Genomic DNA, 10,988 nt, shown 5'->3' on the forward strand with positions numbered 1-10,988 from the left:
GCTTAAGTCCAAACCGCCAATAAAAATATGGGTTCAAATTATAAAAGCTCGATGGTGTCTAGGGCTGCAACCTTTTTGTAGATCTCCACTGGGATGGCTTCCATAAATTCTTATCTACTTATCAAGGAGCGGGACCCTGTGTGTCCTTGTCGATGAAGAGTATGAATCCAATCCAAACATATTCTTTCGTGATCCGACGATCATGGGTACAAGGGTCGGATTCTCGGGTTATTTATAGAATGTCCATTCCCCATCAACCCTTTTCCTCACATGGGCAATACAAATACTAAAAACAACCAGCACCGACCGCCATTCCATAAAATGGAATATTTCGTGTTCAAGACACTCTTGGGACATCGCATTCACATCGCAATCACCAAAACGATATGGGAAATTGAATGTGGAAATAATATTTTCCTCTGCATCTTGGATATCTTGCCAACATGCGCAGAACAGAAGTTATTCCCTCTCGACTGTCCATCAGGCATGGCCCCTATATAAATTCTATTCGAACTGGGGTGAAGATGAGTTGCACCCGAGCTCAAATAAAGAAAACCCAAGAGAGGAAAAAAAAATTTGAACTTTATGTTATTTTTATGTATGCGGAAAGAAGAAGAAGGAGGAGGAAGTCTTCAACTTCCCTTCAGCGCAACTACCCTTCCATGGTAGGAGGGATATAGCGAAGCGTCGCATTATCACACGGAAGTGGGCAGGGACTTTACATCGCATTGCGTAAGGTAAAGCAAGCAAATTTAGCAAATTATATCGCATAATATCAAGTATAATGCAACAATATTGCGCTCTCTCTCTCCTCTCTCCTCTCGCTTCTCTCTCTCCCCTCTATCGTATGCATTCGGCGAGGGAGAGTTTGGCCTGCTTATTGTCGTCATTCTCGTCTCTCCGTCGAGCTTTCAAACGACGTTGTAACTTTTTATAGTGCAGCTGGAGAAAGCTTCTTCCTGTCTGCAACATATGAACAATAAGCTGACCCCCCCCGTCTTTTTTCTTTTTGGGTGGTGGGTTTATTGCGTTTCGCGTTTCTGTCGCAAGCTTCGGTCGCCAGAATCACCCCTTTCTTCTGCGAGTTGGGGAGATTCAAATTTCACTCATTATCAGGAATCGGGTCATTTCCTTCGTAAATTTCTTCGCTTTTGTGATTCGTTTCGGTTGTTTCTGTGACGGGTTCTCTCCGGATTTTGATTTTGCCGAGTCGCGTTTGTCTCCTTCCCCTCTTGCGTCTGGCAGTAATATTGCGAGATAGAGGAGAATCAGAGAGAGAGAGAGAGAGAGAGAGAGAGGCAATTTGCTTTGTTTTCTCTTTCTCTGACCATCTTTCTTCTTCGTGTTCGGTGCTGATAAAAATCTGTTGGCATCTTCTGCTTTTCATGTGCAATGTGTCTTGAGATTCTATCACCATGTAACGCACTTGTTTCTCCTTCTCTGAAACCCCTCAGATGGTGAAATGCCCTTCTCAGACCGATTCACTCCTCGTCCTCATTGCTTAAGTCGCCAACACAACAACCCCCACCGAACTAATATTACTACGATAGCTGCTGCTCCTGCATTCAATTCTCTTCACTGCGGACAGAGCTTTTTCAATGATGGGTGTTCCCTTTTGGCTCCATAAATTGGCTTCTTTATCATCAGCTGTCACCCTGAGGTCGCCTCATGGTAATAATGCCCTTTTGAGGACCATCCGTGGTTTGCCCGTGTGGGAGTTGTCTTCAGTTTGCATCAATTTGACACTCTGTCTGGTGTTCCTCTTTGTCGTGTCGGTGAGGCAGATATCGGTCTGCATAGGCCGGATACGGATTGCCAAGGATGACTCTATCGCAGGTTCGAGCCCGATCAGGCGTAGCTTCGATGGGGAGATCTTTGTGGTTAAGATAGGTAACGGGTTCAAGCTATCAGTGCTTAGCTGTTTCTATGTGCTGTTTGTGCAAGTTCTGGTGTTGGGTTTTGATGGGACTGGTTTGATCAGAGAAGCCTCAAGTGGAAAGTCTGTGGATTGGTCTAGTCTCTGCTTGCCTGCGGCTCATTGTTTAGCTTGGTTCTTACTGAGCTTCTCGGCTTTCCATTGTAAATTGAACGTGCCTGAGAAATTCCCTCTGTTGTTGAGAGTATGGTGGTTGGTCTCATTTTTTATTTGTTTGTTGACTCTGCATGCTGATGTGAGAGCATTCTTGTTAGAGGGCTCTGGGCATTGGAGTTCACATGTCGTCGCAAACTTCGCTTGTGCCCCTGCTCTCGCTTTCCTTTGTTACGTTGCAGCAAAGGGTGATACTGGAGTGCAAACTTGTAGAAACTCTGATATTCAGGAGCCATTGCTTCTTGAGGAAGAAGCTGGGTCTGCAAAAGTTACCCCGTACAGTGATGCTGGCTTGTTTAGTTTGGCCACTCTTTCTTGGCTGAACCCACTTCTTTCTATTGGTGCCAAGAGGCCACTTGAGCTTAGGGACATCCCCCTTCTTGCTCCAAAGGACCGAGCCAAGACCAATTATAAGGTGTTAAAATCAAACTGGGAGAAACTGAAGGCTGAGAATCCTTCGAAGCAGCCCTCCTTGGCTTGGGCAATACTCAGGTCATTTTGGAGAGAAGCAGCATGTAATGCCATTTTTGCTGGCTTGAACACTCTAGTTTCATACGTCGGTCCATTCTTGATAAGCTACTTTGTGGATTACCTTGTTGGACAGGAGACCTTCCCTCATGAAGGTTACATTCTGGCTGGAATCTTCTTCGGTGCGAAGCTAGTGGAGACTTTAACGACCCGGCAATGGTATCTTGGGGTTGATATCCTGGGAATGCATGTAAGATCAGCTTTAACAGCAATGGTGTACAGAAAGGGCCTTCGGCTCTCTAGTGCTGCGAAGCACAGCCATACCAGTGGGGAAATCGTTAATTACATGGCAGTAGATGTCCAGAGAGTCGGGGACTTCTCATGGTATCTCCATGACATATGGATGCTTCCAATGCAAATTGCTCTTGCCTTAGCTATTTTATATAAGAATGTTGGAATTGCTTCTGTTGCTGCTCTGGTTGCCACCATTGTGTCCATCATCGTCACCGTCCCAGTGGCTAAGATCCAAGAAGATTATCAAGATAAACTCATGGCTACCAAGGATGACAGAATGAGGAAAACATCAGAATGTCTTAGGAACATGAGGATTCTCAAATTGCAGGCTTGGGAGGACAGATATCGAGATAAGCTTGAGGAGATTAGGAATGTCGAGTTTAAGTGGCTCCGCAAAGCACTCTACTCTCAAGCTTTTATCACATTTATATTTTGGAGCTCTCCCATATTTGTTGGTGCTGTCACTTTTGGAACTTCCATATTGATGTCCCATCAGCTCACTGCTGGGAGTGTTCTTTCTGCATTGGCGACACTCAGGATTCTCCAAGACCCTCTTAGAAATTTTCCTGACTTGGTGTCAATGATGGCTCAGACGAAAGTTTCACTTGACAGGATTTCTGGGTTCCTCCAGGAGGAAGAATTGCAGGAGGACGCAACTATAGTCCTTCCACAAAGTTCCACTAAGATTGCAGTGGAAATAAAAGATGGCGAATTCTGCTGGGACCCATCTTCTGCAAGACCAACTCTATCAGGAATTCAATTGAAAGTGGAGTCAGGGATGCGGGTGGCTGTCTGTGGCATGGTTGGCTCTGGAAAGTCAAGTTTTCTCTCCTGCATCCTTGGAGAGATTCCCAAAGTTGCCGGTGAAGTATGTCTAGCTACTGATGTTTCTAAGATTCTTTCAAATGCTCACATTGTAATGGAACCTTTTTGCTAATTGTTGCATGATGGATGATTTTCAGGTCAGAATTTGTGGTTCTGCAGCTTATGTCTCTCAGTCAGCTTGGATACAATCTGGAAATATCGAAGAAAACATTCTCTTCGGTAGCCCTATGGATAAAGCGAGATATAAAAATGTGATCCATGCTTGTTCACTAAAGAAGGATTTGGAGCTCTTCTCCCATGGAGATCAGACCATTATTGGCGACAGAGGCATAAATTTGAGCGGTGGGCAGAAGCAGCGAGTACAGCTTGCTCGGGCACTCTATCAAGATGCAGACATTTATTTACTTGATGATCCATTCAGTGCGGTTGATGCACATACAGGATCAGAGTTGTTTAAGGTTGAAATTCTCTAGTGCATTGCCTTTCCTTTGCTTTAAACCGATGGATCTTTATTAATCATGCTGACCTCATTGCAGGAATACGTTTTAACAGCACTAGCTACAAAGACTGTGATATTTGTGACCCATCAAGTTGAATTCTTGCCTGCTGCAGATATGATACTGGTAAGAAATTGTTGTTCGACTTTGTGGGTCCCTTCTTAAGGTTTTACACTTAACTTTGTTACTGTAGAAAATTGCTTTAAACTACTTTTAACATGTAAATTGTTTTACATGATGCAACAAGCTTTTTTTCCTGTGAGTGGGTTAAAACATCTTTACCGTTGAGTAAAAAATACTTGATTTGTGATTTCCCTTTCCGTATTGGGAAGGAGCAGTAATGGTTTGTCATCACCGAAGAAGGTTTGTTGAAGCACTTCCTGCACTTGCTGGAAACGACATGGTTATTAGCATTTTATACATGAAAGGATGTGAATGCTTGATGTATCTCATTTCTATGTCCGTCTTCCTTTTCTGCAGGTCCTAAAGGAGGGGCGCATCATTCAAGCTGGAAAATATGATGATCTTCTACAAGCAGGAACTGATTTTGAAACACTGGTCTCAGCTCACCATGAAGCAATTGGAGCATTAGACATTCCAAACCACTCATCAGAAGATTCAGATGAGAATTTGCCTGGCTCTGTCATACTTGGGAAAAAATGCAATGCAGGAGGTAGTGACATCGACATTTTGGCAAAAGAAGTGCATGAGGGTATAGCAGCTCCTGAACAGAAAGCAATCAAAGAGAAAAAGAAAGCAAAGCGGTCAAGAAAAAAGCAGCTTGTTCAGGAAGAGGAGAGAGAGCGGGGACGTGTCAGTATGACAGTTTATTTCTCATATATGGCTGCTGCATATAAAGGCTTACTAATTCCACTTATAATTATTGCTCAAATGTTATTTCAATTTCTTCAAATTGGTAGTAATTGGTGGATGGCCTGGGCAAATCCCCAAACAGAAGGAGACCAACCAAAAGTCAGTCCCATGGCGCTCCTGATCGTTTATATAGCACTTGCTTTTGGGAGTTCTTGGTTTATATTTGTGAGGGCTGTTCTTGTGGCTACATTTGGGCTTGCTGCAGCTCAGAAGCTCTTCTTGAGGATGCTGACAAGTGTGTTTCATGCTCCAATGTCTTTCTTTGACTCTACACCAGCCGGAAGGATTTTGAATCGTGTATGTTTCGTTTTCTTACAAGTAACTTGCATGCCCATTAACTGTTGTTATGAATATTCTAGAGAGTCAGACCTTGAGAGACTCTCCTGCTTGGTTATATCCGTTCGGTATATTGCTGACTGATGAATGGGATTCATACTCTTTTTCTAGGTGTCGGTTGATCAAAGTGTCGTGGATCTTGACATTCCCTTTAGACTTGGTGGTTTTGCATCGACAACCATACAGCTTATTGGCATTGTATGCGTAATGGCTAAAGTTACCTGGCAAGTGGTTCTTCTTGTCATCCCAATGGCGATGGCTTGCTTGTGGATGCAGGTGACTTTGAGTTCTGCTTTAACATATTACTTACAGTCTTATTTTTTGAGTACCAAACAGCGGAACGTGAAGTTATTTATATATGCTAGTCCAGTGGCCCTAAGAATTTGATGGCAAGAGATTTTCAAGGCCTTAAAGAAATTGGATTTGATAAAGTTGTCTCATGAAGGCATGAAAGCTAAACAATATGTCAAACTAGGCCTTGCTGGCATTGATCGACTTAACAGTTTGTTCTTTCCTGCTAAGTCCTAACGCTGTTGCACATTTTTGTGTTCTGAACATAAGCGAATGACATTGAGCTCATTTATACGATCTTTTATAAGAGAGGGAAGTCGTGAGTAAATAACAGAAGCAGGTGAATTTTCCCTTCTTGTTGCTGTGATTATAATAGATAGGTTCAGATTGGTCTGGCACCCCCTTTGTGCCAATTTGAGTAGAAGTTCTTGTTCTTTTGAAGGAACAAGATCGATGCACTGGATTACTTAATGAGCACATGATAGATCAATTGATGTCTCTTTAACTGAAGAGTATTTTAATGCAGAAATACTACATGGCTTCGTCAAGGGAACTTGTCCGTATTGTAAGCATCCAGAAATCCCCAATCATGCATTTGTTTGGGGAATCAATTGCTGGAGCCGCCACAATAAGAGGTTTCGGGCAAGAAAAGAGATTTATGAAGAGGAATCTTCATCTTCTCGACTGTTTTGGTCGCCCATTCTTTTATAGTATTGCAGCAATAGAGTGGCTTTGCCTTCGCATGGAATTACTTTCCACTTTTGTGTTCGCTTTTTGCATGATTCTACTAATCAGCTTTCCGCATGGAAGTATTGATCCAAGTAAGTATCGAATTTTTCTTCTTATCCCCAATCAATCTCACGTAGTTTTTGAAGATTTTCTTTTGAAGCATGTGTAGATCAGACAAAACAATGCATTACAAGTGGTAGCTTGAGCACATTTTTAGCATCAACTTGTAAACCCTGTGGTGTCTTTGAACCAGTTAATCATCTTGAGATTGATTAAGTTCTCTGTAGATTTTGGTTTGGCTGATTTTCTTCTTATCCCCAATCAATCTCACGTAGTTTTTGAAGATTTTCTTTTGAAGCATGTGTAGATCAGACAAAACAATGCATTACAAGTGGTAGCTTGAGCACATTTTTAGCATCAACTTGTAAACCCTGTGGTGTCTTTGAACCAGTTAATCATCTTGAGATTGATTAAGTTCTCTGTAGATTTTGGTTTGGCTGATTTTCGGTGGGTTTTCAATTTTGATTAAAAAGTTTCCTTTTGTGTATCCTTTAGTCCCATCAATCCAATGCTGTTAGAGAAAAAGGGTTTTTACTGCTGGGATAACTATTATGCACTCTCATGTTGGGTGGCTTAAATGGAATTATAATAGGTAGGATAGGACTTTGGGAAGTTGACATACTTTTGCTTCTCTATTATTTTCATAGGCATGGCTGGCCTTGCTGTCACTTACGGTCTCAACTTGAATGCCCGCCTTTCAAGATGGATACTTAGCTTTTGCAAGCTTGAGAACAAAATAATATCCATTGAAAGAATATACCAGTACTGTCAAATCCCAAGTGAAGCTCCGCCAGTTATTGAGGACTCTCGCCCTCCATCTACTTGGCCAGAGTGTGGGATGATTGAACTAATTGATTTGAAGGTATACTGAACTTTTTTACTTGTTAACGTTCTATTTTCAGAGTTTTGAGTTTTTATCTGCTGCTGTTTGGTCGGCCTATATGCACTATTTTCATCAACCAACTGGCCATCAGCCCGGTTGGTGGGGGTTTGTGCTGCTTGCACAAAGGCTGGGTCCAAATCCAAAAAAAAAAAAAAATAAAATTTCCATTCCTGTCAGTTTGTGTCTAAATGTCTCATAAAACAGGTTATAAATAGGCCTAACATGAGTATGTAAAATTAATTTATTGCGGGATTGGTCCTACGTGTACCCTGAAGAGAAGCTTGGCAATATGCAGTTCTAAATATTACTGCTTGCTCTATTCCTATTTGATCAGCTAATATCGAAAGACTTACAAGACAGGTTTGACCAACAGGCAATAGCTTGTGAGGGCCACTGGCCACCATTGCTTGTAAATATAATTACACCTAGACTGCCATTGCATTTAGTCTGTATTTTATTGTGACCAACAAGCAGTCTATAATTTAAGAAGACCTACTTGTTGATATTATATTATAATTTGCTTGTAGAATCTTTATTCGAAGCTTGTCTCAACAAAGATAAAAAAGATGGTTTCAGTTGCCTTTACCCTTTTATTGTGGTTATTTGGCGATACATGTAGAATAGGTTCTTGCTTTCAATCTGACTGCTAATATTAGACTTACGTGTCTTTGAAATATTTACCAAAATGTGACCGTCTTGATGTTATACTGGATAGTGTTAGAGGAGAGTGAGTGGGGAAGGTGTCCACTAGTGGAATTTTCTAGCTTAAAAGGTTTTAACTTCTTAAACTAGGTGCTTTTAACTTCTAAGTTTCCTAATGTCGATCACAAGATGCTGATTGTTCCAACTTTCTGCAGATACGTTACAAGGAGAGTCTCCCCTTGGTGCTCCATGACATAAACTGCACATTTCCTGGGGGAAAAAGGATCGGCATTGTCGGGCGTACTGGAAGTGGCAAATCAACCTTAATTCAGGCCCTGTTTCGCTTGATTGAGCCATCTAGTGGGAGAATTGTTATAGACAAGATCGACATATCTAAAATAGGGCTCCATGACCTTCGAAGTCGGTTGAGTATCATACCCCAGGATCCTACATTATTTGAAGGAACTATAAGGGGCAATCTCGATCCCCTTGAGGAGCATTCAGATGTTGAAATTTGGCAGGTTCTGTTCCTTTTGCTTGCTCCATTTCATTTTTAGGTTAATGTCATGTCTGCATGCCCCGTATTTTATCATTGTGAATGTTAAGCTCTGAAGTTTTCCTGTAAACAGATGGCACCATTTTACTTGATGCTTATGACTTTGGTTGTTGAATTTTACTCATATGATTGGTAGCAATGACTGTCATCTGAAACCCTGATGGGAAACTGACATAGCTTGGAAGTGGGCACATAGGTAAGGTGCCACATTACATCTCAATTAGATCGGAGTGACCTCATTGTAACATCAAATAGTTGCTTGCGATAAATGATGCCAATTGATGTCGCTTCCATGAATTTCTGTTCTATTTTCTATGCTCATGTAGTAGCTAAGGCTCATGGTCATAATTCTGACTGCAAGCACTTGTTTGTAATTTGTGTGTCCATCCATTCGTCAGTCAATTTGAGTTTTGGATCTGATATTATATGCTTGTGAAGCATTAACACGCCAATAATCTTTGAACTTTAACTTCCGAGGCTTGAGTTAATAATCCTTAAACTTTGATTGAGTGCAGGCCTTGGATAAATCTCAGCTTGGGGAGATAGTGCGTGAGAAAGAGCTAAAGCTTGATACTCCAGGTGGGTAGCCACTATAGAAATATTTGCAACTTCTTCGTTTTGATTTGTTTTGAGATGCTTAATCTGCTCAATCTCAATTCAGTTCTTGAAAATGGAGATAATTGGAGTGTGGGGCAACGGCAATTAGTTTCTCTCGGTCGGGCTTTGCTCAAGCAGGCAAGGATATTGGTTCTTGATGAAGCTACTGCTTCAGTCGACACTGCCACTGATAACCTCATCCAGGGAATTCTCCGGACAGAGTTTAAGGATTGCACGGTGTGCACCATAGCACATCGTATTCCAACAGTTATTGACAGTGATCTGGTTTTAGTCCTCAGTGATGGTATGTCCAGTTCTCTCAAAGCCCTTTTTTCATTCTTTTTTCCCCTCTTAATTTTATACTACAAGGAAAAATAAGGCAAGAACGAATGGGAAATACATAGGAAAGAGAAAGTCACCACATCTTATGAGCATTGCTTAACCTATTTTAAGATATCAACTTTTATACTTCAAGTTAAGAGGCCAGAGGATGCTCAAAGCTTTAACTGTGTATATATGTTTCTAAGGAACCGTTAAAAGCATGTTCGCATTTACGACCACGTAGAAGGGTTTCACATCTGAGTTGTGGCACTTTGACAGAGAGTCATGAGCATCCTATGCTCATGCCTATCGATATTGTGGGAGTCAATTTCTCAAGGGATAGCAAAATCCTACCACACGGTTCTACTCATTGATGTCTCCACTGAACCGATCCCACCAAGTTGAATCCCCTCAACATAGCAAAGTAGAAGATCGGGAAACAAGGATGCTATGACATTGAGACTTACCAACACTTGTTGCCCACAATTGTGATCCCCCTTTGCTCTGAATAATCAAGAATGAACTGTTATATTTCGACAAGGACCTCTAATCAGTAATTTATTACTGGGAAACATGAAGGCATCTGACCTTTATTTTCCTTTTTTGGGTGTTGGGGTTTCTCTCTATCAGGACATGCATGCACAATTGAAATCATTAGTGGACCATAAGCAAGATAATCGTTAGCAGTGTCTCCGCAGTTCTGTACTTACCTTCTGAGATTTTCTCCAGGTCGAGTAGCAGAGTTCGACACTCCTGCGCGACTACTAGAGGACAGATCATCTATGTTTCTAAAGTTGGTAACCGAGTATTCATCAAGGTCAAGTGGCATACCCGATTTTTAGTTTGTGCGGCATGCCTGGGAGGCCTTAAAGGGCTCGGAGCACCAAAAATGTTGATCCAGACTGACTCACCCGATTCTTCTCCATTCGGCACTGCTTCATTCAGCCTATAAGAAAATGGATACGAGAAGGATCGAAATGAGGGAGTTTTCTGGTTCCAACTCATCACAAGTAGCCAGGAAAGATCATACGAAAGTCATTCTTTGGAGTGCCAGCGTGGGGAAGTTCGTGCAGGCTCATTTCAATGGCTACCGGAATAAGAAGGATCAGTCAGAGGCGGGGTAATAATCTAGGACAGAATAGGAGGGAGGTAATGATTCGGATTTTTCGCAATAAAAGTAGATTGTAAATTGGTGCATGTCGTCGTTCCAATATCGCAACGAAATTTTGTAGGGCTGTTATAGTCATTGTGAATACACTTAGGGTCCAGTGGCCAAAAACCCATTTTGTGGGTAGTACAGTACAGGTTTTTTTTTTCGGTCTTTCTGATCTTTTGCCCTGCTTAATGTGCTTCGGTATGGTAACAAGCAGGTCCGCTTTTTTCCTTCCCAATCTTTCGCGTCCAAGACGTTGCCATCGTTTCATGGGGGTGACTATTCTTCTTGCCTAGTTTCTGTGTTTTAAGTTATGCAGGTACGTCATAAGGCGGCCGATTGCCCGACGGCAACTTCAAGCCGAGGGTACTGTG

The 10,988-nt window shown here is 41.9% G+C and overlaps 1 protein-coding gene across 4 annotated transcripts; it reads left to right on the top strand.

Annotated features, from left to right (window-relative positions):
• The first annotated feature begins 503 nt into the window (after positions 1–503).
• LOC115752542 (ABC transporter C family member 5) lies at positions 504–10,850 on the top strand. Of its 4 annotated transcripts, none has more exons than XM_030690780.2 (12): positions 504–737; positions 1,455–3,719; positions 3,814–4,134; positions 4,213–4,299; positions 4,654–5,343; positions 5,494–5,658; positions 6,200–6,494; positions 7,110–7,324; positions 8,203–8,508; positions 9,059–9,122; positions 9,205–9,444; positions 10,191–10,850. In XM_030690780.2, the coding sequence occupies exons 2-12, from the start codon at positions 1,599–1,601 to the stop codon at positions 10,301–10,303; spliced, it is 4,617 nt and encodes a 1,538-aa protein (XP_030546640.1). In that variant the 5' UTR covers positions 504–737; positions 1,455–1,598; the 3' UTR covers positions 10,304–10,850. The 4 variants fall into 4 exon arrangements, 3 of the variants coding, with proteins under 3 accessions (XP_030546640.1, XP_048139082.1, XP_048139083.1); XM_048283125.1 differs by having other exon boundaries at positions 1,476–3,719; XR_004016756.2 differs by lacking the exon at positions 504–737 and having other exon boundaries at positions 783–3,719; positions 10,191–10,724; positions 10,757–10,850.
• The last annotated feature ends 138 nt before the right edge of the window (positions 10,851–10,988 follow it).

The sequence above is a fragment of the Rhodamnia argentea genome, chromosome 7 (assembly GCF_020921035.1).
Source record: "Rhodamnia argentea isolate NSW1041297 chromosome 7, ASM2092103v1, whole genome shotgun sequence".
Classification (NCBI taxonomy): Eukaryota; Viridiplantae; Streptophyta; class Magnoliopsida; order Myrtales; family Myrtaceae; genus Rhodamnia; species Rhodamnia argentea.